Genomic DNA, 27,365 nt, shown 5'->3' with positions numbered 1-27,365 from the left:
AGATCTTCACACAGGTGAAATGCCTCCCTCAGAAAGGCTTCTCCTTTCCACAGCATCAGCAGCCCATGCCCCCGTCTCTCTACAGCTCAGCCTAATGTCTCATGACAGCTATCACCACTAGGAGTGGTCTCATCTATATCCTCCAAAAGTAGGCAGCTCCTCAGAGACAAGAATTTGTCTGTCTTAGTCTTGTGTTCTTGTGTTCAATCCCCAGAACTAGGGGAAAAAAAAACTAACTAACTAAACAAACAAGCAAATAAAAAACCCTGTATTTTTGTATTGGGAGTACCCCTGGCCTTGAAGGCACTCTTATGGAAAAAAAATACAAAGCCTGGAGGCAAGCAGAGATGGAGACATAAAGGGTAGTCGCATGTTCAAGGCCAACTTAAGCTACACAGTAAGTTCATATTATTAAAAAACAACAACAACAACAACTAAGAATAAACTGGGCAGTGGTGGCACCTGCCTTTACTCCCAGCACTCAGGAGGCAGAGGCAGGTAGATCTCTGTGAGTCCAAGGCCAGCCTGATCTACATAGACAGGACAGCCAGGGCTACATAGAGAAACCCTATCTTGAAAAACCAAAACCAAACCAACAAATTATTGGGCTAGAGAGATGGCTCAGCTGTTTAGAGCACTGGCTGCTCTTCCAGAGGACCTGGGTTCAATTCCAGCACCCACATGGCAGCTTCAAACTATCTGTAACTCCAGCTGCAGGGGATCTGGCACCCTCACACAGACATACATGCAGGCAGAACACCAATGTACACAAAATAAAATCTTTAAACCAAACCAAACCAAAAAGCTGGCTGGGTGGGAGGGCACACCTTTAATCCCAGTACTTGGGAGGCAGAGGCAGATGGATCTCTGAGTTCTGAGTTCCAGGACAGCCAGGACTACATAGAAAGAGCTTGTCTGAAAAAACAAACACAAAACCAAAACAAACAAAAACTCAAATAAATGTGAGTGCAAATCCATTGGGAGGGATAGCTCCTGAGCTCAGGCGTGCTGACTTCCTGTTGAAATCCCTACCAGGGCAAGTATTTCTCCCACTCTGCAGATCAGGAACCTGAAACTTGGAAGTGATGTCACTTCATGGGAATCATACACCAGTACAGGCAATCCTGGGGTGCGACCTAGGGCCCACAGGTGGAGACAGTTGTTCCAGCCTTAAGTGTGACTCCCCCCCTGGCTGGCTCACCGAGGAAGGCAGAGGGGGACACAGTGCCATTACTGCGTGCCACCATGACGCTGATGCCGGTCTCTACAAAGGGGACGGAGAAGTCCACGATCTCCGACCGCTCCTCATTGATGGTGAGAGAGCCAATGGCCATGTCTGCACGCTGATAGAACACCTGAGTGAATGGAGCAGTTGTCAAGAGAAGCAGCTCAGGGGACAGAGGCCAGCGCTGGGCAAAGCCTGGCCCTGGAAGACAGTGATGATATGGGAGACAGGCTAGAAGGTCTGGTGATGAGTGAGAAGGGGAACAGAGGGGCGGGGGAAGTAAGGGAAGAGAACAGAAGCAGAAGCAGAGAGGTCTCTACCCCACCCACTGCCCACATCACTTGAGTAAGGCCTAGGGATCCAACCTTCCCGCCCCGCCCACTTCTTCAAGTTCCATCTTCCAAAGCATCTCCCTCCCAGACCCGCCCCTCCCCAGGAGTTCCACCTTCCTAGCCTTCTCTGTTGTCCTCCAAAGTCTCTTCTGGCCGCCTCCCATAAACTGGCAGTTCTCTTGGTCCCGCCCCACTCGTCCTAGTCCTACCCAAGACCCCACCTCAGGCCACGCCCTTACCAAGCCCAGCAGTCTCCTCTGGCCACGGCCCCTGCTCCAGGACGCCCTCCTCTTGGCCCTGTCCCTAGAATCCTCAAGATTCTCTCCCACAGGTTCTGTCCCGCCTGTCTTACCTCACCAATCATGCCATTCCAGACACCATCGATCTTCTTGCCATGCTTGCCGTTGGTGACCAGGTAGAGGTCGTAGCTGAAACCTATGGTGTGCGCCAGCCTCTTCAGAATGTCAATGCAGAAACCCTTGCAGCACCGCTTCTCCGGGCGGGGAGCGTCAGGCGGAGGGCTGCGGGGAGCGACCAGGCTTGGAGAGGTTGGAGACCACTGTTAGGCTCTCCCATGAGGTGAGGGACAGGCAGCAGCTAAAACTATGGATAGTGCTTTCTTGGGAGATGAAGCTTAAGAATCTCTCCACTTTCCCCAGGTCACCCAGCGGGAGGGCTTGAGGGGCTGGGGCCTGACCCGACAGGCTTCTGGGGAAGAAGATTCTGAGGCCGACCCGGCTGGATCCGGGGCTGTCACCTGTGGGTACGGTTGAGCTGGCTCCGACAGGGGACCGAGTCTCTGATGCAAGTGCCGCTGATGGGGTCTGCAGGCTCCACGATGACAAAGGGTCTCTCCTCCAGCGTGGCCACAGTGAGGTGCTGTGTGTCATCCACGGGCTGCAGGAAGCGGCCATAGCGGGACCACAGTGGATACTTGAGGCGGAGGGTCTGTTGTTCCCAGCTGCCCACCTTGGCAGGAACAAAACAAAACAGACAGTCATGCTTCCATGCTTCATGGGGCTCTCCAGGGTGTCCTAGCGCTCCCGCCCCTCCTCTCTCATGCCCAGAACTCCCATCTTCCTCCAAAACCTAGACACCTCGCTCCTTCTTCCTTCGGACCAGAACCTGCGCCTTCAGTTATGACTTCCCACAGAGCCTTGGAGTGTAGACCTGTCTCCTCCCTCAGATCCGGGGATACAGATCCCAGGGGTTTAGGTGCTCTCCCACAGGTGCCTGATGCCTGTTTGGCAACTCACCACTTCCCATGTCCTGTCTCTGGTGAGGGAGATGACCACCAATGAAGGGTTCACCAGAAAGCCGTCCTCATTGAAGGAGTAGTCCCGGTTATCCCAGGTGATGTTCATGAAGTACCTGCCCAGGTGAAAGGGTGGGGGCCACATGAGGGCCTGTGCTGGCTCCCTTGGTTGCTGAGGGCTGAGCCTCCTTTCTGTTGGCCAGCCCCAGTCCATCTCTGAGTTCTCTTCAGTTGCCAGAATCCTGAGATCGGGCCCCACACCGTCAGCTCGCTGTTGACCCCCTGAGAGTTCCTGCCTGCCATGGTCTCGCTTGTTCCTGAACCTCCCCATGGGGTGGCTTCCCATCTGAAAACTCTTAACAGCACTAAATGCTGTGTCACTTTGAACACAGGAAGTTTCCTGTCTCCAGGCCTTTGTAAAGGCTGTGCTGTACCGGTCTCTCTTCCTGACCAGCTCTGTCAAGTTGTAAATACTGAACTCAAATACCCCTTCTGGGGAGAAGCTGCCAGGGAATCTCTGGGTCCCTAAATGCCCTCTCTGTACTGAGGTACAGCACCCACACTAGCTCGCTAGTCAGCTGCTCCCTCTGTCCCCACCTCTCCTCCACCCCCAGAGTCCTCCAAGGCCCTCCCTGGGGCCTCCTGCCTGGCTTTCCAGTCTGCATCCTACTCTAGAGGAGTCTTTCTGCACCTCGAGCTGATTCCATGCCTGCCTCCCCTCCTCAGGGCCTGCCTTTGGCTCCCAGATCTCAGAACAAAGTCTCTGCTGTTCAAGCATGCACACAAGGCAAAGCTTCGGTCCCACCCACCTTCCTAGCCCCAGCACCTCAGCACCTCATCTGGTCTGTGCTACAAAGGCCCCACGTTTGCCTGTTTTTTGCCCCCTCTTGGGCCTTTCTGTACGCCTCGATCATGCCTGCTCTGAATGAAAGGTCTCCTTCTGTATCTGGTGAACATGGTGGGCACCCTTAGGTTGAAGCTGGCCTGAAGGACCTGTCTGTGTCTCCTTTGGGCCACTCTCATCCACACAGATGGCCGAAGCCTCAATGATGTGAGGCCTTGGTCGTCCCTCTCTTTATTCAGGGTTTCCAGTGCTCTGCTCCATCTATGTGCAACGATTTTAAAGAAATAAATGTGCCTGCATGTGTGCCTGAGTGTACTTATGTGCAGGGGCCCACGGAGGCCAGAAGAGAGCACATATGTAAATAGTTGTGTGTGCTGATATATGAACTGGTATGTATATATATGGCATATATGTATGATAGGTATCTATGATCTATATGGTTGTGAGATACACAATATGGCTGGGTCCTCTGCAAGAACAGCCAGTGCTCTTGACCGCGAGCCCTCTCTCCAGCTTCTCCCATCTATACTGTTTTAACTCTAAGTCTGACCTACCTGCTATCACCTAACCCCCTAGGCTTTTCGCTTCATACCCCCACATTTTATTTTCATCTCAGAGGCTGCCGCCTGTGGACAGTTCTTTCTTTTCTTGCATTCACCGTCTCTCTCCCCCTTCACTCTCCCTCATTAGACTGTCAACTCTGTGAGAGCAGGGGAATTATTTAAAAATTTTTTTTCGGGTTTTTGTTTGTTTGTTTGTTTGCTTGTTTTTGAGTCAGGATCTTATTATATAGCTTTGGCTGGCCTGGAACTCACTATCTACCTAGGCTGATCTTGAACTCACAGAGCTCTGTCTGAGTGCTAGGATTAAAGGCATATACTACCGCACTCTATTCTGATTTTTTTGTGCCTAACGCAGTGCTTAGCACACAGCCTCTCAGTAAAGGTTTCCAGTGGACACACATTTGGCCAGTAGTTCATCCTTAGGTCGGTTTAGGATCTGGCCCTCCAGGAAGCCTCCCTGACACTAGCTTACTCCCCAGCCCGTGGTGGGAAGCTGGATGTTGTTTTACAGTGAGACCTGTAGGAAGGAGAAATTATGGATCAAGATCTGAACAGTGCCTGGGAAAAGTGAGCCTTGGGGGGGGGGGGGGTGAGGATCAGAAAGACAAAATCAGGAGATGAAAGAGTCACTGGCCCGGACTTGGCCTGGATTTCTGAAGTCTGCTCCCTGCCTGTTTATCTTTCCAATGAACCCTCTTTCTCCTGGGGAAATTTAAACGAGACTGCTTTTTTGCAACCAAAAATGTCCTGGTTGGGCAGGATTCCTCCCCCACATTCCCTAAGGCTGCTGCTATCTCCATTACTGCAAGCCTCACACTGTGTGGCCATTATTCCCATCGCTGTATGTCACCTCTTTAGGCCCTTCATTCTTTGAAGACGTCTGTGGTCTTATTCATCCCTGTGTTCCCAGGGCCCAGCGTGAGCCCTGGTTCCCAGCGGGTGCTTGGGATTTAGGAACACAGGATGCTTTTCTCACCCTCTTGTTCTGGGGTCTTGATTCCCAGCTCACTTGTCCACTCCCCACCCTTAGGTCCCTCTTATGCACCTACCGCCTCCTCCCAGACTTGGGACTGATGGCCTCCCTTCTGCTGCTCTGTTACCACGTGCACTGTTTTCCCCACTCCCAAAGCTTTCTGTGGTAGATGCTGTCACTCAGTTTCCTTCTAATGTCACAGTGTGTAAGCTGGACCTGCGGCCGCAAGGGTGATATACCAGCCTACTTTGCAGCCCATCCAGGCCACATGCAGAGACGGTATAAAGTGTCTAGCAGCCAGTACAGCACAGGTACTAGCCAATCAGGACAAGAGCCCAGCCAATCAGCAGAGATGCTTAACTCATCAGAATGGATGTGCCTTGAACAACCAGTGTGTCGTTCCTGACCATGTGACAATGTTTTCACTTATGTGAGACCTGTGCCCTCCACATCACTTCACCTTGCTTGCTCTCTGCTCTGTCTTTTCCCCCTTCGTTAGACTAGGCGCATTCTGCCATGATTACAAAGCAGCTTCTACTGTACAAAGAGTAGAGAGACACTGACTCATCACATGGATCCCAGTGTCTTGACAGCCAGGACTGCCAGACACTCTGGGATGTTGTGTGATGGAGGAACAAACTTCTGCCTTGCATGGACCACACCATCACTGGGTGTTTTTATCACTGAGGCTTATCTCATGGTTTAATCCAGTATAAGATGCTCTCAATTGCCACTGTTTGTTTGTTTGTTTGAAATTTATTTAATTTTATGTGCATTGGTCTTTTGACTGCACTTATGTCTGTGTTTGATCCCCTACAACAGGAGTTACAGACCTGTAATTGTACCTGGGAATTGAACCCAGGTCCTTTGGAAGAGCAACCAGTGCTCTTAACTGCTTTTACTTACAAAGCAAACAAACCCAGAAGCACTGCCAATTAAAACATCGTAACTGATAGATCATAGGACATTTCTTGATTTCAAAGACATTAAAATATAAAAAGTGGATATTTTTGTTTTAGATATTTTAGCCTTGTTTCCTGCCTCCATCTCCAAAGTGCTGGCATGGCGAATCTCTACCGCCACGCTGAACTAAAATTACACATCTGTGTTTGCTTTGCGCTATTTGAGACAGGGTCTCCATGCAGCCCGGGCTGCCCTGCAGCTGGATATGCGGACAAGGAGGACCCTGAGCTACTGACTCATCTGCCTCCGCTCCTGAAGGGCCCAGGATTAAAGTCTTTCACCACTATGCCCAGCCTTAACTTTACAGATCCTCAAGTCATGAAGTAATGGTAGCAAACTCTGTGTATCAGGTGCTTTCCAAATTACCTGGCAACCCCAGAAAGGAGACCCAGCCGCACCTGTTTACAGAGAAGGAAATCAGATCCAGAATGGGCTCCTTCCCAGGCCACTCATTAGTGAGGATTCCCACGGCTTCCCGCCAATCACCTGTGCAGGCTCTCCCCTCGGTGGGTGCGATTGTGGGCGCGGCAGTCGTGACCCAGCTCAGGCAGGAAGCCATAGTCTCGCAGCAGGGCCTGGGCACCTCTGGCAACCACCGCCACGCCAGCGGCCACTCGGCGTGCCAAGTCGTCACGCCAGCCAGCAGAGCGCACTGCGAACAGTCCGGCAGGCAGCGGGGCACCTCCTGGCAGAAGAGGCTCCCCAGGGACCCCGGAGCCCCCTCCTCCAGCCAGCTGGGGGCCCACCATGAACCAGACGTAGCCAGGCCCAGTGAGGCCCGCCTCTTCTGCTGCCCGGAAAACAGGCTCTGCCTCCTCGCGGGCACAGAAGAGCAGACGGATCTGCGCGCTGACGCTCCGGAGCTGCGCGCCCAGTACGGCCTCACCAGCCCCAGGGTCCAGGGTCAGCGCTCCTCGATGCTCCCAGCCCACCAGGCTGCCATCAGTCAGCACCTCGATGTATGACAAGAAGGCCCGATGGCCGGGGGCACGCGTGGTCACTGCCACAAAGGATGTCCAGTCATACTCCTCCAGCACCTCAAAAATGACCTGCAGCTGCTGCTCTGTGGAGGAGCCGAGCTGTAGGAAGGTGGAGCCCTTCTCCTGCGGGAACAGTGAGGACCAGTGAGCAGACCACGGTCGCCTGAGCCAGTGCCACCACAGCTTCCACTATGGCTGCTCACCAGGCCTGGCTCCTTTGTCCTTGTGGCACTGGCTTCGGCTGGATCATGTTTAGACACATACCTGCGTTCTTCCAGGTTCACCTAAGAAAGCTCACCCTGAACCGTATTCTCCTGTCTGAGGGCAGCTGTAGAGACCCAGAAGGCCTAGGGTCTCAGAGTCACAGGAGGGATGGAGCCTGTGCTGCTCAGGACATGGAGGAATGCTACCCCCAGTCAGAACTCCCTGTTGGGATTTTGTATGAATGAGAAACAACTTACTGGGGTGAGCTTCTGGGGTTTCAGGGTTTATCTGTGGCAGCACGTGCTACTGCTACTATGAATTCACCCCATGTCTTCCCAGTGTTTGATGCATTGTACCCCATTTGCAACAAGCAAGACTACAATTCCCAGCATGTAGTGAGGCTGCTGAAGGGCACTCTTCTTCCCAAGTGGAGTAGACTTTCCCTTTAATTTCCCTCCTACCCCCAGGACCTTCATTTCTGCCTTCTCAGTCAGAATCCAAATAACCCCAAATAAACATAAGAGCGTCTTTAGGGTAGGCCCTTTCCTTTTCTCTCCCGGCTCTGTAGCACTGTCACTTAGATCCTTGTGTTTAACTATTGTCTTCAACACTCTCCAGTATGGTAGCCATAATTTGGATTTGTAGCTATCCAAATTAAAATGAAACGAAACTGGAAAAAACCGTGGCTCCTCAGCTGCCACATGCAAGTGCTCCAAGGCCACCTGTGGCTTTGCAGCTGCCTGCTGGATGGAGCAGCAGGTCCATCTTCCTCACCGCAGGGAGTTCTGGGGAATGTGCCCAAGGCTCTTATCTTTGGGGACAATTGCTCCCGTGAGCTCCAGACAAACCAATCCCACTTCTGGTCACCATCCCAACCCAGGATTTCCACAAGTATCCCAAGAACCAGCATGCCAAAGGCAGACTACCTGGCTCTCCTCCTCTCTACAGCAGAACCACCAACCTGCCGCCCTCCCCTCCTCCCTCTGGTATCTCATATATCATCAAATAAAACAGAAGACTACCCTGAGCGTCTGTTCCTCCAGTCCCCTCCTGAGTGCTGGGACTACGGTTAGGCACTGCTACCTCCATGTAAGTGGGCATGGAGTCCAGGACATGCTAGGCAAGAACTATAGCAACTAAACTCCATCTTTTCCTAGTTTCTCTGATACTTACATCCAGACCACTTCCAAGACTTCCTGGCTCTGTGTTCTAACCTAACCTTAGTTATCTTCTTTCCAATGACCCCCTCCCCCGCCCCATCATGGTTGTGCTTGCCTAGACACTGCAGCAATCTGGCACATTTATGCTTCCATTCCCATGTCTTTTAGTTTGCTCTCCAAGCAGCAAGCAAAGTGATCATTTCGGAATATTAATTGGAACACATCTCTTCCCAACTGAAAACATTCCAATAATGTTTTGGTTTTAGAAGCAAAACCAAAGAAAGTAGTCACTGTGGCCTGAAACACAAAGCCCTATATGAACCAACCCTCAGCGTCTGTCTGAGCTCATCTCTGCTTTCCCAGCCCTTCATCGGCTCCAGCCACTTCACCTTGTTCTTTGTCACACATAATGCTTCTTCAAAGCTTTGCCCTTAGCTGCTGTCCCTCCCGGGACACACTCCAGCTCCGCCATGCTCCTTCCTCCTCCTACCCCTCATCTTCCTTCAGGAGCAACAGCACAGATAACATCTCCTCAGGAGACTTCTCTTGATTATCATCTATTGGAGCCTTAGCCTCAGTCATTACTGGTTTCCCTCAGGGCAGATTTCACTATCTGTTGCCTAGTTTGTTTCCTTCATTAGAGCGCAACTTCCACATGACTGAACCTCCCCCAACTCAGTCCTATAACCCTGAACTTAAACAGGCCCCAGGCCTCACAGGCCTTCCTGCAATTGCATGCAAACAGCAACCAGACTTTCTCCTTTGGCATATGCCAGTGGGCTAGTGCTGGCTACAAGACTGCTGTCTTGAAGAGAGGGGGCTGACTCACAGGAGACCTCATCTGTCCCTAGGGAGGGTATGGCTATGAAGGGACTGGGTCTTGGCATTCATCATAGCACGGCTGGAACAGCAAGGATAACATCTCCTCCCACCCAAGGACCCTGAGGGAACTACATGGGTCCCTGAAGGTGATAGGCTGTGCCAGAATGGACAGTAGCATTCAGTGGGGCACACTCAGCAGCCATGGAGGCACAAGGGACCATGTAAGCCCGAGTTCCATGGAGGCAGCAGCCAGGCCTACAAATCAAGCCCAGAACGAGGAAGCTGGATAGAGGTCTTTCCCGGAATGTTTTGGGCAGACCTGAGCGTTCTGGGGTGCATTAGCATGCTGCTGCGGCCTTCCTCGCTGAGGCCTCGTGGGGGTCCACCCTCCCATATGGCTCCTCCTTCAGCTAATCCCACTTCTTCCTGTCACCCACCCCTTCTCAGGCTTCACCTTTCTTTGCCCGAGTCTCTTCTTTGGTACCAAAAGCCCCTGCAGCCCACTGTCCCCACCCAGACCTCCCTTCAGGCTACCACCAGCACCAGTCGCTCCCTACTTCCGGTTTTTGGTTTTATCTGGCTGGGCTGGTTCCTTCCTGCGCCCAGTTCTGGGTCCTCGTTTCCCTTTCTTTACGGTTTGACAAGCTCCTTCTCAAACCCCACTCCAAGGGCCTACTTCCTCTCTTGTCGGGGTCCATCCATTACATGTCATGGACCCGGCCTGCCCTCAGCCCTCTCCGCTGGACCCCCCTCCTTCCTGGAGCACTAGCCCTGTCCTTGGTCGACCCTTCCTCAATCTGCCTCTCAGAATCTATGGCTCTGTTCTCATTCCTAGACCTTCGGGCTCCACTTCAGCTGAGCCGTCCACCATGCCCTCCTTCAGTTCCAAATTCTCTTCTCCCATGGTCCCTGTCACTGCCTGCCTGGATCCCTCACTACACTCTCCCTCTTTCTGAACCTCATTCCTTTTCAACTAATTCTTCCCCTTGTTGCTCCAAGATCCATAACTCTTATTTCTGACCCTGTCGTCACATTAAATCTCTCTCACTGGTTTTCCCTCCGTCCTCACTGTAACCCCCCTCCTCCCTGATCTGACCCATGTAGGTGGTCCCTGGAAGGCTTGTGAATCCTATAGGGCACATCTCTGCAAGCCAGACGCTAGACTTTTAACACCAGGATGGAAACTGACCAACGGACGGCTCCATCCCCCCAAACCTCGATAAAACCCGCCCCCAACCTCTTGCCCTTCAGCCTCCTCAGGCATTGCCCCTCGACGAACCTCCTCGCCCCAGGTCAATCCAGACCACGTCGGAGCCCCGCCCCCGAGCCGCAAGGCCCCGCCCCGCGGCCGGCCCGCCCCTCGCGGTCGCGCGCACCTTGGGCGTGAGCACGAGCGCGGCGCCGCCGTGCACGGCCACGATGGGCAGCGAGGTCTGCGCCGACAGGAAGTCGAGAATGGGCGCGACGGCGGGCGCGCGCGAGTCGTCCTCGAACACCACGCCGTGCACGCGCAGCCCCGACAGCAGGTCGCAGAGCTGCAGCACTAGGCTGCGAGGGTCCGAGCCGTTGAGCACCAGCGCCACCGGCCGTACGTCCAGGCCCGGGCTGCGCACTGCCGCCGCTACGGCCGGGCCCAGGCGCGCCGCCTCGGCCGCGTACGCGGGGCCCGAGAAGACCAGCGCCACGTTGAGCGGCCGCGCCCCGCCCGTGCCCCCGCCGGCCGCGCCCGGCCCCGGCACCTCCTCCGGGAACGGGCTGGCGCACGCCAGCGCCAGCAGCAGCAGCATCTTAGCGGGGCCCCGAGGGCCGCGGGGGCCACCGGCGCCGCGCATCGCCTGCGGACCCCGCTGGGCGGCCTCTGCGTGGACGGGAGGCGAGGGCAGAGCCCGAGGGGAGGCACAGGAGAGACGGGGCGAGAGGGGCAGGTTGGGTGATGGAGAGAGGGAGGGGCAGACACAGAGGGAAACAGAGATGAGGGACAGAGATAAGGGGAGACCGAGACAGAGGGAGGAGACAGATCGAGAAACAGAGATTGGGAAGGTGACAGAGACAGTGGAAGTAAGGAAGACGCAGAGTCAGGGTGAGAAGGGAAAGTTGGGTGATCGGAGAGGAAGAAGCATAAAAACAGATGAAGAGGGAGAGACAGGAAGATTTGGAGAGATAAAAAAGGGAAAGAGGCAGAAGACAGACACAGACCAGAGACGAGAAGAGACAGCGGGAAAGCAATGGAGGGAGTGGAAGGGAAAGATGGAATCCAAATAGAGGAGGGGTGGGAGGTGAGATAGAGGAATTGAATGTGGGAGCCAGGAGACACAAAGGCGGGAGGGGTGAGTAATGGGGTCAGAGAAGATTCAAGGTAAGGGGTGGGGGGAGAAGACAGGGATGGAATGGACAATGATTATACAGATGGGAAAGAGTTCCAAAGATGGCACAAAAACAAACAAACAAACAAACAAACAAAAAACAGGAACAGAACCAGAGTGAGTGCAAAGGAGAGGATGGATAGAGATGGAAGGAGAGGCTCAGAGGGACACAAACCCCAGAGAGGGAGCCAGGGAGAGGGTTATAGTGAGGCAAGAAGAGGTGCAGAGATGAATACAGGGAAGCCCAGAGATGAGAAAGTTGGGGGGTATAGAAGGCAAGCCAGGAATTGGAAGGCAGGGACCCACAGCCACCCAGAGTCAGGCACACACCAACCTCAGGAAGAAGGAATGGAGATGGAGGAAGGCAAGCAGAGCAAATGGAATACAGAGAAGACAGAAATAGCGAGGCAAGGCAAAGACCCAGACCCCCACCCGGGAGGTGCCCAGCACAGACATGAAAGCAAGGCAGAGCCAGATGGCAGACAGAGTGAAAATAAAAGGAAGAAAGTAAGGGGGGGGGGGGAATGAGATAGGGAAAAGGGGTCAGGTGTGTGGAGAGAGAAAGAGGGGAGAAATTAGTGGGATATTCAAAGAGAGAAAATGCCCACCACCCTAAGCCATTCTTAGCCACCTCCTCCTGTCCCTGCCCCCTCTTTTAAATTCTTGATGAAACTGAGTCACAGGCCAGTCTTGGGGTTGGGGGCACAGCTGTGGAAAGCTGGGGGTGGGTCCCCTGGCTTCCAGACCAGAGCAATTTAGTAAATTAAAGGAAGAAGAGTGTGGCCTCCAGTGGCCACTGGTGAATACCAGTTGCTTGGGGTGGGTGGGCTAGGATCCCAGGGTCCTGGTACAGATCTGTGGAGGCAGCTTTGGGGGCCTCGTCTCTGCTCCCATAAAGCACTGGGGGCTTCCTGAATAAGTCAGGGTCCAGATACTGAAGGGTTCGCTCTTGGCTGTCAGTCTTCTGTCTGGTTGCCATGGTAGCACAGGCTGGTCAACTCTAGACAGCAAGGGTTGGGGCAAAGGCCCACACCCCCTACCCTGCCTGGAAACCTCATCTTCCAAATTGCCACCCCATCTTTCTGGAGGTCCTGGGCTCTGTCTCCCCAGGGAAGGGGGTGCCCCTCCTGCAGGCCATGCCTCCTCCTGTCCCCCCTCTCCACTGTCTTTCCCTCCCCAAGCAGCTGGCTCAGTCCGTGCTCAGAATAGCCCCCCTCCCTTCCTCCCCAAAATAACGCACAGCTGTGGCCTGGCCCCCGCGGGGTTAATACTGGCTCTCCTCTCCCTTCCTGGTGGCGTCAGCCCCTTCTTTCCTTCACTTCTCAGACCCTGGCCTCTGCTCTTCTAGAGTCCAAGGTCCTTGTCACTGTGAGGTCTATAGGGCAGCCTCAGCCCCACCCCTGTCAGGAGGCAATGCTTTCCCATAAAGGGTTCTTGAGGGCACCCTTTCTACCAAGCCCTCTTACCCCAGTATCGGTTCTCTGAGGCAAAGTCCATACCAACCTCCACCTCATGAGTTTAGCCTTCTACTTCCATTCCACAGGGGCCTAAGAAGCAGCTAACCCAGCCTGCCCTGCCGGGAGCCCTAGCCCCTGTCTCTTATAGGTGCCCTCCCTACGTTCCTGCCTGAAGAGCCAGCCTGGCAGCTACCTCACCCCTCACTGTGGTCCACTCATTTCTTTTTCAGGACCCTGGCCTCCTCCTGCCCCCACACCTGGGAATCTTGGTTCCTGTCTTGTTCTCCTTTAAGGAGCCCCCCCACCCCGCTTTTCGCCTCAGACCCCATCAGTCCCAACCTCCTTGCTGCCCATTAGCTCTGGCCTTCCCAGTTGTTCCTCTCATATCTTGTCCATAGCATAAGGAGGAAGGGGTCTGTGTCTCCATTGCCCCCTAATCAATCATGAGAATGGGGAGAGGCTTTGATCAACAGCTCCCAATCACTGTGCTGCAGAAAGCTTCCTGTCTTCCACTGCACGCACACACACACACACACATACACACACACACACACTCACACTCACACACACACATTCACACACACTCACACTCCTAACTCCCATCTCAATCCTGGAAGGACATTCCAGAACCTTGGGGAAGGGGTGTCTGCTTAGGGCTGGGTACTGGTCACTGGACGCCCTCAAGGTCCTTGGCAGGGGTATTAATAGCAGACTCATAGCTCTGAGGTGGGAGGGGAAAGCAAGAGGAGAGAGGGATAGCCAGCCGTGGGGAGACTGCTGCAGGGAGGGGTGCAGAGAAGGTGAGGTGAGAGATTGACAGAGGTGGGATTCGGCTGTGCGCAGCTGGGGACAGGGTACAGTATCGGGAACAGGAAGCTTGGGTGGCTTTGAGGTGTAGAAACCTAGGAAAGGGGCAGAGCGCGCGCACGAGCAGATGGAAGGCTGTCCCTGAGGGACAAGAGGCAGAGACATTTGGTTTGCTTGCATTAAAACCCCTTCCTTCCTTGGGGTCCCTGGCCAACTTTCCCTGCCCTAAATTGGAGGGGGCTAAATCCCCATCCCCACCCCTGCATCCCCTGCCCAGCCTTACCTTTTCATGACCCTGTTCTTTGGGGGGAATTGCTGGGGGGTCAGGACCAGCGTCCAGAGACCCAAAGATTCCGTGGAGTGTTGGGGAGCTGGTTGGGGGCCAGGCCCAGGGCGGCAGCAGCGGCAGTAGTGGCGGCAGTGGCGGCAGCAGGCGGCAGTGGCGGGGACCTTTCGCCTGTCCCGGCTCTGTCCCTCCTCTTCTTGATCCTGCCCTGCCCTGTCCCCCAAGGTTGCGGCCACCAGACTAGGCAAGGATGAGGCTACACATGTTGCGCTGGAAGTTGGGGCCCGGACATTGCGGAGGCTGTCGGGGTGTCCTCTTGCGGCCTGACCCCGTGGGGATCCCCCTCCACCCACCTGGGGTGCCCCCCTCTGCCAGCTTCAGTCCGGGCTCCTCCCCTGGCTGGCATGTCCCATCACCTCTCCCTAGCTTATTGGCACCCTTTTGTGCTCTCGGCACCCCCCTCCCTTGTCTCTGTCTGTCTGTCTGGGTCACCTCTGCAGCCAGTAGCTCGTGTGTGTTTGTATAAGGAGCGTGAGGTTGCCTATCAGGGAAACTGCTTGCCCATTCCTTGCTTGGCCACCTCCAGACCCCCCCTTAGTACCCCCACTCTCAAGCACAGGCAGAAACACACATGCACACGCTCACACACACACACTCACTTCCCTGGGATTCCCCCTCAACACCCCCGGAGCTTGATGAGGGAGACACACACAAACACACACACACACACACACACACACACACACACACACACACACACGCTTGCGAAGGGCCCCAATAGGGCGCGTTGTCGTTGCTCTCAGTAGCTGCTTGGACAGACAGGAGGACACAGGCATCCGGGGACACACAGACACTCGGCTGGATGCAGGCAGGAGGACAGAACCCAGGTGCACACCATTCATCCAGGTTTGGGGGCTCAGGGAACCGAGTGGGGGCCGTGAGGTGCAGGCATGAGGCTCGGGTTCAGACAGGCAGACCCCCTCCTCCCTCAGCTACCGCCGCTGCAGCCCTTACAGACACACCCCCCCCACCAGCCAGCCTGACACCAAGACACACATCCTCACCTAGCAGATGGCTGTAGCGCGAGAGACCCCTGGGGGCCAGGCGGACCCACCCAAGCTGATACCCCTCAACAGGGCGCTGCTGGCCGAGGAGGTTGCGGGCGCGGGCGGAGGGTGGTTGGTAGCGGCGGCGGCGGCGGCGGCGGCCAGGGCTTGCAGGAGCCAGAGCGGGAGGGACTCGGCACACTCGCTGTGTTCTCGCACACTCACCCAGGATGCGATTAACATTCAGTCCCCGTCCCTCCCTGCCAGGAGACCCACAGCCCCCCCCCCTGGCTTCCCTAGGGACCCCTCCTCCCATTAGGGCTGAGGAGGGGGCCCACTCCTTACCCCATTTCAAAGCCTCTGTTTTCTTTATGGGACGTGGGGCTGAGGGACTGCCATGAAACGGGAGGAAGAAAAGGTGGGTTGACAAGGACACTGCATGGTCCAGGCAGTCTGGGACCTAGAGAGACGGCCGGGACTCACTGCCGCTTGTCCCTTCCCTCTTCTGGACTTCAACATCCACCATGCTGAGACCCAGCCTGTGAGATCCCTGGCCCAGAGGCAGGATGGAAGCTGGACGCCTGTCATGGGGCCAGGAGTCTAGACTCCAAGTCCCTTATCCTCCGTCCCAGGTGTCCAGAGGCCAGCACAGCTCCCTCAGGCCCAGGACACTAGAGCCTAGTTGTCCTCCCCTAGACTGATGGGGTGGGATCCCAGCTCTACCACAGACTGCAGCCCTCTTCCCGTAAGCCCGTGGGGCTAGGCTCCCAACCCCCTCCTCCCTCAGACCTGGATGTCCACACTCAGCCCTTCTCTCTCAGGCCAGGTGTCCAGACTCTGGCACTCTTTTCTGTGACCCAGAGGTGTAGATCCTAGCCATCCTCCCTCCCCCAGGGCTCCAGACCCTCCCTGAATTCCAAGCCTTGACTCTCTTCTCTCAGATTTGGGGATCCAGTGCCTGGCCCCGTTCTCTCAGAACAGGATTAGATACCAGCCCCCTTTCTCAGACCACAGGTCAAGACCTTAGCCCTTCTCTCTCATATGGGGGAATCCTGAGCAGGTCCTTCACTGAGGGCCCACCCGATCACTGAGGGACAAGTCCTTCACAGCCACAAGCTCTGTCCCTGTCTCTTTTGCAGCAGAAATAGCAGTCCTAAACAACCCTATTTTTGAGGTCCCGAGGTCCCATAAAGTCACTGTCTACTTTGCCTCTGGTAGGACAGTCCTCAGTATCTGTAACACTGGGAGGAGTGTGCTTCAGGACTCCTGAACTCCTGAGGATGGAAGCTGGGGGTGGGGAAAGAGAGATGGGAGGGGATGAAAGACGAGAGGGAAGAGAGAGAATACAAATGTGCAGAGGGGAAGAATTCTGGAGCAGGGGCTAGACCTAGGCCTATAGCAATCTTACCAGACTTCTGCCCTCATGCCCACTATTGCAGCCCGGCTTCCCATGCCCTGAGATCTGGGAGATCACAGGTCATGCTGTTTCTGAAAGAGCCAGGACCTGACATGTTGGGTCTTAGAAGGAGGATGAGATTATGGATGTAGATTCCCAGGTTAGAATGTTGAGTAGTAAAGTGATTGCCAAGGAAGGGATGGTAGAGGCAGTAGGCTCGGTCTGGGTCCCTGGGTGTGGGGCAGGAGGGCCTGGGTCTTCTCGCTGACCTGGGACTGGAGCTCGCAGAGGAAGGCAGAAGTCTACCCCGCAATCTCCAGGACTGTTGTTGTTACTATTAGTAATAGTAGTACTGATAATTTGTGCGGGAACAGATTGTCTCTGTGGAGGCCTGAGCCTGGAACTGGGTCTTCTGCCTAACCCTCCAGTGCTAAGATTACAGGCTTAGTCGTGGCCCAAGGCGGCTCTAGGAGCTTTAGAGTTCAGAACGCAAACTCCTGGATTCCCGCTAAGGGCACAGGCCTGGAGGACTCTCCCCAGTTCCTTCCTAGAGAGAAGGCACCTGGGAATGTGGGATCCCAAAGACCCTTCTACCAATTTACAGAAGGCAGAGGAGAGCTTATTCGGTACGACTCTGCAAGGCCGGTGGCCGGCGCCAGGGGGCGCCAGAGACTCGGTCAGCCCTCGGGGTGGAGCTCCAGCCCAGACTCCTCCCTTTCCACCCTCGGCCCTCCTCCCTTTTCTCCCTGCCAGCTCTGCCACCAGCTCCGGCCTCGGCTCACCTCCCCGAGCCCCCTCCCCGGAGCCCAGCTACCGAAGGGCTCCTCTCCCGCCCTCAAGCCAGCACCACCGCAGCCCCGGGGCAGCCCGGCCAGCCAGCCTCCCCCCGCCTCAGCCCTGCCCGAGCCCCCCAGTCATGAATCTCTTCCGATTCCTGGGAGACCTCTCCCACCTCCTAGCTATCATCTTGTTACTGCTCAAAATCTGGAAGTCCCGATCGTGTGCGGGTGAGAGGCCCCCCCGCGGAGAGGGGGCGGGAGCGGGCCGCTCTGGGGCACCGGGAAGGCTTGGAGCTCGGCAGGTCAGGGTCCTCCCGAGCTGCCTGTTGGGGATCACTTTTCTAGATCTAGGGTCGCCAAGGGGGTCAGCTCCCTTCCCTAGACTAAGGGGTGCACATAGTTTGGTGGGGGTGCTCATGGGCACTCAGTTCAACCTTCTCTGTGGGACAGCTGTGGGTGTTCCGGGGCTGGGAACCAGGAGCCATGGAAGGCGGGGAGGTGGCCGGGAGTTGGTGACGTGGACTGTGAAGGCCAGGAAGGGAGCGGGAGGAAGGTGACTGGCTGGGAGTCTGAAGTCAGGCAGGGCTCTAACTACGGCCCAACGTTGATCCCGAGTGTCTGGGGACCCTGAAGGAGACAGGGGTACCGGCGAGGCCTAGCCTGGGATGGAGCCTCGGTCTGTAGTATTTTTGGGGCCGGCTGCCCCCTGGCTGTGATGGTAGGAAAAGGGCCGCGCTCAGGCTTCAAGGCCTTTGGGAACCGCTGTGTTCTAGAGCTCTAGTCTGGCCTAGGAGCTGCACGTTAGTTTATTGGCCGGGTAGCCACATCCAGCTCCCCCAACCCTGCCCCCTCGATCTCTGTCTCAACCAGGCATTTCAGGGAAGAGCCAAGTCCTGTTTGCTGTGGTGTTCACTGCCCGATATCTGGACCTGTTCACCAATTACATTTCACTCTACAACACCTGCATGAAGGTACAGTTGCAGTCAGTCCCCTGTGGCGGGGTTCCAGGCCAGGGATAAGGGAGGAGTCAGTAAAGATGCTTGGGCCTGGACATGTGGTCTGAGGGAGGAGGGCTGGAAACCCGATTTCCCATATCTGAGCCTATTAGATGGAGGCCCTCCTGTTAGCTGAGATGGCCTGTCACCCTCTCTTCCTCAGGTGGTCTACATAGCTTGTTCCTTTACCACTGTGTGGATGATCTACAGCAAGTTCAAAGCTACATACGATGGGAATCACGACACTTTCCGGGTGGAGTTCCTCGTTGTTCCCACGGCTGTTCTAGCATTCTTGGTCAACCATGACTTCACCCCACTGGAGGTAGGTTTCCGCTGGGGCTGTGGAGTGGTGATGGCAGGGTCTGAGAGCAGGCCCTCTCAGCTGCCTTCCTCTGTAGGGTTTGCTGAGGTTTCCCTCTCAGGAGCTACACGCTGAGCCTAGGTCCATGGAGGCAGACAATGTGAGCGCAGCCACAGCACTGCACACCACGCCCTGCTCCGTGCAGTTAGTGTACACCGGCAGGCTGAGTTCAGAGAGTAGCGCCCCATTTTCCGAGGAGGAAGCTGATCGTCGAGTCCTGAATGTCCAAGGGCACCTAGTCCAGTAAGGACTGGACGGTCGAGGGGTTAGGAATGGCAAACAGGGCTCTAGAATGAGGCCACTTGAATCTGAATCCCAGATCTACATTTTATCTTTTGTAGCTTTCCCACCAAGAACTGTTGGAGATGAAGTCTAGGGCCTTAGGGCATGCTTTGCCCTAAAGCCACACTGTCAGTCATTGGTTTTTTTTTTTGTTTGTTTGTTTGTTTGTGTGTGTGTGTGTGTGTGTTGTTTTTTGTTTTTTGAGATAGGGGCTTACTATGGTTCAGAGGCTGGCCTGGAACTTTCAATCCTCTTGCTTCAGTGTCTGGATTATAGGTGCATGTCACATCCCTTGATTGAGAACTATTTTCTCCTATGATGGATTCAGCCTGTGATGTCTTTTCTCTACCTCATTTTCTCCTTTGTGGATGGGTCATATATGAAGGTGACTGAGTTCAGGGTTGCCTGTTGGTGGTACACAGAGGCTCCAGAGCTGACGTACAGGAATTGGAGGCTTGCTTCTTGAACTGGACAATGGTGGGACTATGGTCAAGTGTATTCCTGTTTTTGTTTTGTGTTTGTAAACTGGGGTAAGCAGGAGCTGGAGATGGCTCAGCTGTCCAAGGCTAAGAGCTGAAAGGACGTGCAGCCGAAAGGGCAGAATGAAGTCCCTGCTTCTTAGCACCCTTTGTGTGGTGCAGGATGGAGCCCTGGCCCTGTGCACGTAGCGCGTCAGCCCTCTTAGCTGTAGAGGGAGGCTGATGTTTATGGAGTGGCATCTGGTGTGAGGTGGGGAGGACCAAGCCAGCATTTGTTGAGGGACTGGCTAGCCCGTGAATGATATTTCCCCTCCAGGTGGTAGCTTCAACAGAAGCTGTAATATGGGAGTCCTCAGACAAGGTCTAGCTTCAAAGTTGTAGCCACATATTCAAAATATATTTCTTTTTCCTTCTTCCTCCTCCTCCTCTTCTTCTTCTTTTTCTTCTGTTTCCATAGAGAGTGTCAAAAATTATCAATTTCAACTATATTTCAAGTTGTCATGGTGGGGTATTGGGAAAATTTTTTTCTTTTTTCTGTTTTGGTTTTTTGAGACAGGGTTTCTCTGTGGCCCTGGCTATCCTGGAACTCACTCTGTAGACCAGGCTGTCCTCAAACTCACAGGGATCTGCTTGCCTCTGCCTCCTGAGTGTGAGTGCTGGGATTAAGGGTGTGTGCCACCACCACCAGGTGGGAAAAGTTTTCAATTAGCAATAATCGCACCTTAGATAAATCTCTTGGCTATGTTATTACCACTTTGCAAAGTAACATATATTTCTAAAAGCACTATGCTGGCTAAAGTCAACCTTGGCCCATAGGCCCCCAGAATTTCCAGAAGGAGGCGACTGCTGTGGTGGGAGCCCGGGGCTGGGCTTTAGACCCTGCTATCACTGCCCTGCACAGCCACTACCTAAGCTGTTGAATTACTCCTTACCACAGCTGAGCTGGGGTTATTGAACTTATTCTGCAGGTGGGGAGACTGACTGAGGTGGGTAGGCATAGAGGCAGGGGCTGTTTTCTGAGTCTATGTTGGTAAATAGTACGCTCTAAAAAGTTATTTTAACCAAAGATGGGAAAATCACTTTTTGAGACAAGACTTTGCTGTGTAGGCCAGAATGGCCGTAAGTTTAAAATCATAGTCTTGCCTCAGCCTCCTGAGGGCTGTACCATCACAGCTCTCTGGCTGTGCTCAGTGGTGCATGCCTTTAATCTCAGGCAGAAGCAGGCGGGACTCAGAGTTTGAGGCTAGGCTGCTCTACATGCTGAGTCAGGCTAGCCAGGACTGTCTATCTAGTGAGACCCTGCCTCCAAAATGAATGAATGAATGAGTCATAAAAATAAAGCCAAATAAAGTTCTGATCTCGGGGCTGGAGACAGCTCACTGTTAAAAGCATTCCCTGCTCTTGCAGAATTTGGTCCCCAGGATCCGACCCTTATCAGGCAGCTCACAACTGCCTATCACTTTAGGTCCAGGGGTCATGTGCTTTTTTTTTTTTTTCCTGTTCTCCACAGGCATCCAATGTATGTGTGGTATTCACTTATGTAGACATACAGACATACACATAAATAAAAACATTTTTTTTAAAAAAGATTTATTTATTTTATGTGAGTGTTCTGTCTGCATGTACACTTGCATGCCAGAAGAGGGCATCAGACCCCACATGGTTGTGAATGTGGTTGCTGGGAATTGAACTCAGGACTTCTAGAAGAGAACATAGCGCTCTTAACCACTGAGCCATCTCTCCAGCCCTAAAAACAAATTCAGGAGATGGAAAGGAATGGCCAGTGATTAAGAGGATTTTCGGAAGAATGTAGTTCTGTTTCCAAAATACACATACATACTCGATCTCAATCATCTAACTCAGGTTCCAGAGGACCCAGTACCCTTTTCTGACCTCTGTGGGCACTAGGCATGAACACGGTGCTCATACATGCCTACAGACAAAACACTCAGACACATCAATTTTAAAAATTTAGCTGAGCAAGGCGGTCCATTAATCCTAGCACGCAGGCAGCAGAAGCAGGTGGATCTCTGGATTTGAAGACAGCCTGGCCTACATGACTCAGTCTGTCTCTGTCTCTGTCTCTGTCTCTCCCACACACATACACGCGTGCATAAAAACACTAACACAGATAAAGTAAATCTAAAATAAACTTAGAATTCAGCTATCCAGATGAAGTGCAACAGGCCCATGCTTGTGTGTGTGTGCCATGCTTTGCTTCCCTGAGGGTCAGCAGGGATGAGAGCCGAGTGCTGATCAGCCTGTGTGTATCTCTCAAGTGGCTGCCGGGAAGAATCTGGAGAGTCAAGGGAACTGGCTTGGGGTCCACCTGCCTGGCAGTGTGTTCTTAGTCTTTGGGTCCTCAGTTTGCTCATATGTATAATGAGGATAATAGCTGGACCCACCCTGAAATATTAAGGCTGAAGCCAGTTGGTGTCCCATCATGTAAGGGAGGACCCTGGGTTGTTACCAGCATGTCCTGGCATTTCTCACTTCCTTCCTGCAAACCCAAACTGGGAGAAGCCTCTGCTAGCACCTGGCTTCGTTCTCTGCTGGGAGGTTTCAGGTACCTCCAGGTGGTACTTTCATAGAGCTAAGACTCTAGAGGCTGTGATGACTGGTCATCAAGGAGGCTGTCCATGCCCACTAAAGGGTGGCTTATGTCATACTCGGGCAGCCCTCTATAGTTGCTCACTCTAGTTGACTCATTTGCCTGCCTGGTTCAGGAGCTGTGCCTGGTGCTGGGGACCTTAGGGTGAACAAGACACAAGTTCCAGGCCTCACAGAATTCACAGGAAGGAGATATGACAGGATGGTATGCCACCTGCAGTGGCACTAAATAGTCCTAACAGGAGGTTCATGAGTGCAGTGCCAGCCTGGGCTGTGTAGTCAGTTCTACGCAAGCCCAGACTTTACAAGATTCTCTCAAAAAGTAAACAAAGAGGCCAAGTTTGGTAGAGCTCAGCTTTTAATCCCAGCACTTGACAACATGGGGCCTCGCTGTGATCTCCAGGCCAGCCAGGCTATGTAGTAATACTGTCTCAAACACACACACAAAGTCCCCATAGCAAAACAAGGGGGCAGGAGACGTGCTTCTGTTGGCTGATCACCTGTTTTAGTTATTGAGACAAGGTTTTTCTGTGTAGCTCTGTCCTAGAACTCACTCTGTAGACCAGGCTGGCCTCGAACTCTGATCCACCTGCGCCTGCTGGGATCAAAGGCGTGCAGGACCACACCTGGCTTCACTTACGGATTTTTGCAGAAGATTGGCTTCAGCTCCCAGCACCCACACAGTGGCTCCCAACAGCCTGAAAGTGCAGCTCCACTCTGGATGCACTCTCCGATCTTTAAGGACTCGTGAGCACATGTGGTGCACACACACATGCACATAAGGAGGGCTGGAGAGATGGCTCAGCCATTGTAAGCACTTGCTGATCTTCCAGTGCCCAGTCTGGTTCCCAACACACACCTGGTAGCTGGAAGTCTCCTGTTAGCTCCACTTCTCGGAGATCTTTCTCTTCTGGTCTGCAGGCACCATGCGAAGCACAAGTATATATGTATAGGCTAAACATCCATGTAGATTCAAACTTTTTCTTAAACAGATTTATTTCTGTGTGTGTGGGTGCTTTGCCTGCATGTATGTCTGTGCTCCACATAGAAGCCTGGTATCCAGAGGCCAGAAGAGGGTGTTGGATCCCCTGAGATTGGAGTAACAGTTGTGAACTGCCATGTGGGTGCTGGGAACCAAACCCAGGTCCTCTGCATATGCAGCACACCCTTAATTGCTGAGACATCACTCTAAAATAACTTTAATTTTAAGCAAAACAAATAAACAATCCCAAAAGGCAAATTGCTGTGAGTCTTGGAGGAAGGGTGGCCAAGGTGGGCCTTTTTCAGGAAGGGATGGCTTGCTGGGCTTGGGAGGACTCAGTGGGCTGATATGCTGGGGAAGAGTGAGTGCAAAGGCTGGGAGGCAGGAGGAAACTTGATCTGTGCTGCCAGAGAGGGAGGGAAGGGAAGGAAAGGTCAGGAGGCTAGGTTTTATTTTGAGCAGTTAACAAGCCACCAAAGGAGTAACAGTCTGTAGGTCTTTTTTATTAGTTTTTCAAAGACAGGGTTTCTCTATGTAGCCTTGGCTGTCTGGCTCTGTAGACTAGGCTGGCCTCTAACTCAGAGATCTGCCTGCCCGTGCTTCCAGAGTGTGCCACCACGCCTGACTTAATGGTACCTTATGAGAGTAGTAAAGGGTCTCCACTGTAGAGCCAGGAGGAGGGGACTGTAGATGAAAGTGCTCAAAGCTGCAGCTGAGTCCCCAGCTCTGCGGCTTATGAGCTCTGTGGGCATGGGCCGGGGTCTTAGGTTCTCAGGCTTTAGTTTTCCCTGTACAAGGGGGATAGTCGAGGCTGTGATGAGACGTAACTGATGGACTGGTGATGAGGGCTCAGCAGTGTGAGGTACTTCTTGAGTTCAGGGTGCTTGTCCTGCAGCACTGCTGACCCAGCTGGTTCGCCCTGCCCCTCACCCCTGGCCTCTGCAGATCCTCTGGACTTTCTCTATCTACCTGGAGTCGGTGGCCATCTTGCCACAGTTGTTCATGGTAAGCAAGACTGGCGAGGCGGAGACCATCACCAGCCACTACCTGTTTGCCCTGGGGGTCTACCGCACACTTTATCTCTTCAACTGGATCTGGCGCTACCACTTCGAGGGGTTCTTTGACCTCATCGCCATCGTTGCTGGCCTGGTGCAGACAGTGCTCTACTGCGACTTCTTCTACCTCTATATCACCAAAGGTAACCGGGCTGCAGAGGGGGCTGGAGGGGTCTACTCTCTCCCCAGACCTGAGTGCCTGGGCCCAGGGTCTATTCCTAGCCAAACATCACTTGTAGGATGGGGCTTCTGTTCCTGGCTTCTGGGCTTGCAGGCCCACCATCCCCTATTTGGACTTGAAACACTGCCTCCCCGAGGCACAAGTTTGGACTCTCAGGTTGTATTATAAGTAGAGAGGAGGCAAAGCAGGGACGGGTGATTCATGAATCCTCACTGTGCCAACTTGTTGAGTATCTGTTGTGTCTAGGGCTCAGCTGGAGTGGAAAAGGCAGTTGAGGGACTCTCCTCCCTTAGATCCTACTGAGGAAGATGGCACATGAATTAGGAAGAAAGAATATGTAATGATGAGAGGCACACTGAATGGGTGAAGGCAGGGATGCCTCCTGGGGGTGAGGCTAGAAGGGTGGGACCTGCCTTAACCAGGGCCTGTGGGCATCTGGAGGTGATGTTTAAGCAGAAACATGAAGATCAGGAGTCAGTATGTGAAGGAAAGCGGCCAGAAGGCCACACCCAGCACTGTGGAGGTTAATGCAAGACTGTGTTGAGTTCCAGGCTAGCTTAGGCATTGCAAAGCCACAAAGAGTCTGGGGCAATCAGACAAGGGCTTAGAGGCCAAATCGTCCCCAGGCCCTGGTTAAGGCTGGGAAGGCTGGAAGGAGTAGTGTTGTCCAGTCAGCCCTGCTCGTCTGTTTGACCCTGTCTTGGGTGATCCAGGCTTATGGTCGGCACTACTGAAAGCAAAGCCTGCTCTTGGCCTCCCCTGCTCAGCCCATGGGACTAGGTCATGATCCTTGTTCCCCTCACTGGCTAATCTAACCCAATAGAGCAGGATGCAGAGTTCAGGGGGTTCCCTCTCCTTTACAGCTCACTAGCAGACCTTTCTCAGGGTAGGAGGCTGCCCCTCTGCAGGGTGGGAGGTAAGGCCCACCTTGTCTCTCTTTCTCCACAGTCCTAAAGGGGAAGAAGCTGAGCTTGCCGGCATAGCCCTGGCCTCACTGGCCTTCTCCGAGGCAGGGCAGGAGGCAGAGGAAGGCTGCTGAAGACCGAGAGCCTTCCCATCCAGAGTTGACTTTTTAAAGAGCTCACCTCCCCTGGCTCCCCATCCCTCCAGCTGGGTTTTGGGGTCAATGGAAGACCCCTATCCTGGGGAGCTCAGGACCTGAGCTGTTTGTAGCCTTTTGCCTTTTAGAGAAGAAAAACAAGAAACAAATCTTTCCACTATTTAGTTTTTGATTCTGATGACTTTTTTCTCTTCTACCCTGGCCCTGATTTTTTATAAACTGTGTTTTGAGTGTTCTCTGGACCAGGGCCAGTGGAGGTCTACTCCCTTCTCTAAGCCACTTAGCTCCCTCCAAGATCCCACCCGAGCCCCATGGTTGCCAAACACTACGTCTGCCAATGTCTGCCTGCCCACCTTGGCTGTGACCACAATCCTCCCACAAGTTCCTGGATTGGTGGTAAGAAGAAAGAGAGTTAAGGAGGGTCTCCCTAATTTTTCATATTTTTTTTCCCAGAATTTCTTAGCTTTTTGTGGGGGGGAGGGGAAGGGAGGGAAGGGTTGTCCTGTTTTTGACAAATTAGGGGATGCTTTGGGCTTAGGCAAGGGAAAGAGGCTGGCTGACCCAGGGGTCACTATACTCTAACACCATGTTTTTGTACAGAATTTGATGGCTGATTCTTTGTTCTCTTGAAATAAACAACGGAAAACTGTCTTCTCTTTGCTGTCCCCTGCCCTCTTTGGTTTGTATTGGGCCCTGGCCAGTTCTACTTTTGCATCATGGACCTTCTGGGGATGACCAGAGGTCTGGAAGGAGCAGAAGGATGACAAATGGGGTTTCCCCAGGACTTTCCGATGCACTGTGATGCCTTGAGGTTCTGCAGAGAAGAGGTTGGGAGACTCCAATTCTTTGATATATTAACTGCCTGATGAGTGTCCAGAGGACCCTGCAGAGTATGCAGCTCCTAGCCCACGATGGGACAGCCCTCATCCTATCCCTTCCCCTAGCTGGCATTTGAAAACAGTTGTTTTATGTGTATGAATGTTTTGCCTGATGTCTGTCTGTGTACTGTGTGTGTCTGGTGCCCACAGAGGCCAGAAGTGGTTATCAGATCCCCTGAAACTGAAGTTAAGACAGTTGTGAGCTGCTGTGTTGGTACTGGGAATTGAACTTAGGTCCTCTGCAAAAGCAGCCAGTGCGGGTGCTGGAGAGATAGCACATTGGCTGCTCTTCCAAAGGTCCTGAGTTCAATTACGAGCAACGACATGGTGGCTCATAACCATCTATAGTGAGAACTGGTGTCCTCTTCTGGTGCGCAGGCACACGTGCAGATAGAATGTTGTATAAATAATCTTTTTTTAAAAAAAAAAAAAAAAAAGAGCAGCCAGTGCTGTTAACTGCTAGGCCATCTATCCAGCCATTCCCTAAGCCTGGGATTTTGATACTGTTTCATAAAAAAAGGAAAAAGGTTGCCAGCTTTTAAAAACCAGATCTTCATACAGTCTGGATTTCTGGCCTCTGTAAAAGAATTCAGTCAATTCCACAGTGGTGGTCCTCATTCTGGACGGCAGCAGGTGGCTGAAGCTGATAGATGGGACGCCTGCATTTTCCATAGAGCTCATCTTGGCTATGGGCTGTTATCATTTATTATTGGGCTGATACTGTGTGTGTGTGTGTGTGTGTGTGTGTGTGTGTGTATGTATATATATTATAGAGTTAAAAAGCAAATGAAAGCCTGGCATGCACTCGGGAAGCAAAGGCAGGCTGATCTCTGTGAGATCGAGACTAGCCTGGTCTACAAAGCGAGTTCCAGAACAGCCAGGTCTACACGGAGAAACCCTGTCTCAAAAAACTGAAATAACAAAACAAAAACAAAAAACAAACACAAATGAAATACTTAACGGCCTCTTTTGAGATGGGCTTCACACCTGACCATTTCTGACTTACACTCTGCCTGGCTCTTGTCAG

The 27,365-nt window shown here is 53.4% G+C and overlaps 2 protein-coding genes across 6 annotated transcripts in view; one reads left to right on the top strand and one right to left on the bottom strand.

The window, feature by feature from the left end:
* Nucleotides 1–15,977, bottom strand: part of Grin2d (glutamate ionotropic receptor NMDA type subunit 2D) — a 39,542-nt gene extending 23,565 nt beyond the window's left edge. The window contains exons 1-9 of one of the 5 annotated variants that reach the window (XM_060378868.1): nucleotides 15,626–15,977; nucleotides 15,299–15,500; nucleotides 14,232–14,504; nucleotides 10,698–11,179; nucleotides 6,642–7,258; nucleotides 2,814–2,928; nucleotides 2,315–2,526; nucleotides 1,910–2,096; nucleotides 1,202–1,355 (exon numbers count right to left, since the gene is read on the bottom strand). In XM_060378868.1, the coding sequence (XP_060234851.1) occupies nucleotides 1,202–1,355; nucleotides 1,910–2,096; nucleotides 2,315–2,526; nucleotides 2,814–2,928; nucleotides 6,642–7,258; nucleotides 10,698–11,153 (1,741 nt within the window). In that variant the 5' untranslated portion in view covers nucleotides 11,154–11,179; nucleotides 14,232–14,504; nucleotides 15,299–15,500; nucleotides 15,626–15,977. Of the gene's footprint in view, nucleotides 1–1,201; nucleotides 1,356–1,909; nucleotides 2,097–2,314; nucleotides 2,527–2,813; nucleotides 2,929–6,641; nucleotides 7,259–10,697; nucleotides 12,019–14,231; nucleotides 14,956–15,298 lie in introns of those variants that run through there. The other 4 variants (XM_060378859.1, XM_060378862.1, XM_060378872.1 and 1 more) reach the window with 4 other exon arrangements.
* A 1,438-nt stretch (nucleotides 15,978–17,415) lies between these two features.
* Kdelr1 (KDEL endoplasmic reticulum protein retention receptor 1) lies at nucleotides 17,416–26,116 on the top strand. The gene is made up of 5 exons (XM_021640405.2): nucleotides 17,416–17,683; nucleotides 18,326–18,426; nucleotides 18,614–18,772; nucleotides 24,110–24,362; nucleotides 25,349–26,116. The coding sequence occupies exons 1-5, from the start codon at nucleotides 17,593–17,595 to the stop codon at nucleotides 25,381–25,383; spliced, it is 639 nt and encodes a 212-aa protein (XP_021496080.1). The 5' UTR covers nucleotides 17,416–17,592; the 3' UTR covers nucleotides 25,384–26,116.
* The last annotated feature ends 1,249 nt before the right edge of the window (nucleotides 26,117–27,365 follow it).

This window comes from Meriones unguiculatus, chromosome 1 (genome assembly GCF_030254825.1).
Source record: "Meriones unguiculatus strain TT.TT164.6M chromosome 1, Bangor_MerUng_6.1, whole genome shotgun sequence".
Lineage (NCBI taxonomy): Eukaryota > Metazoa > Chordata > Mammalia > Rodentia > Muridae > Meriones > Meriones unguiculatus.
This window is presented reverse-complemented; position numbering and strand designations above follow the sequence as displayed.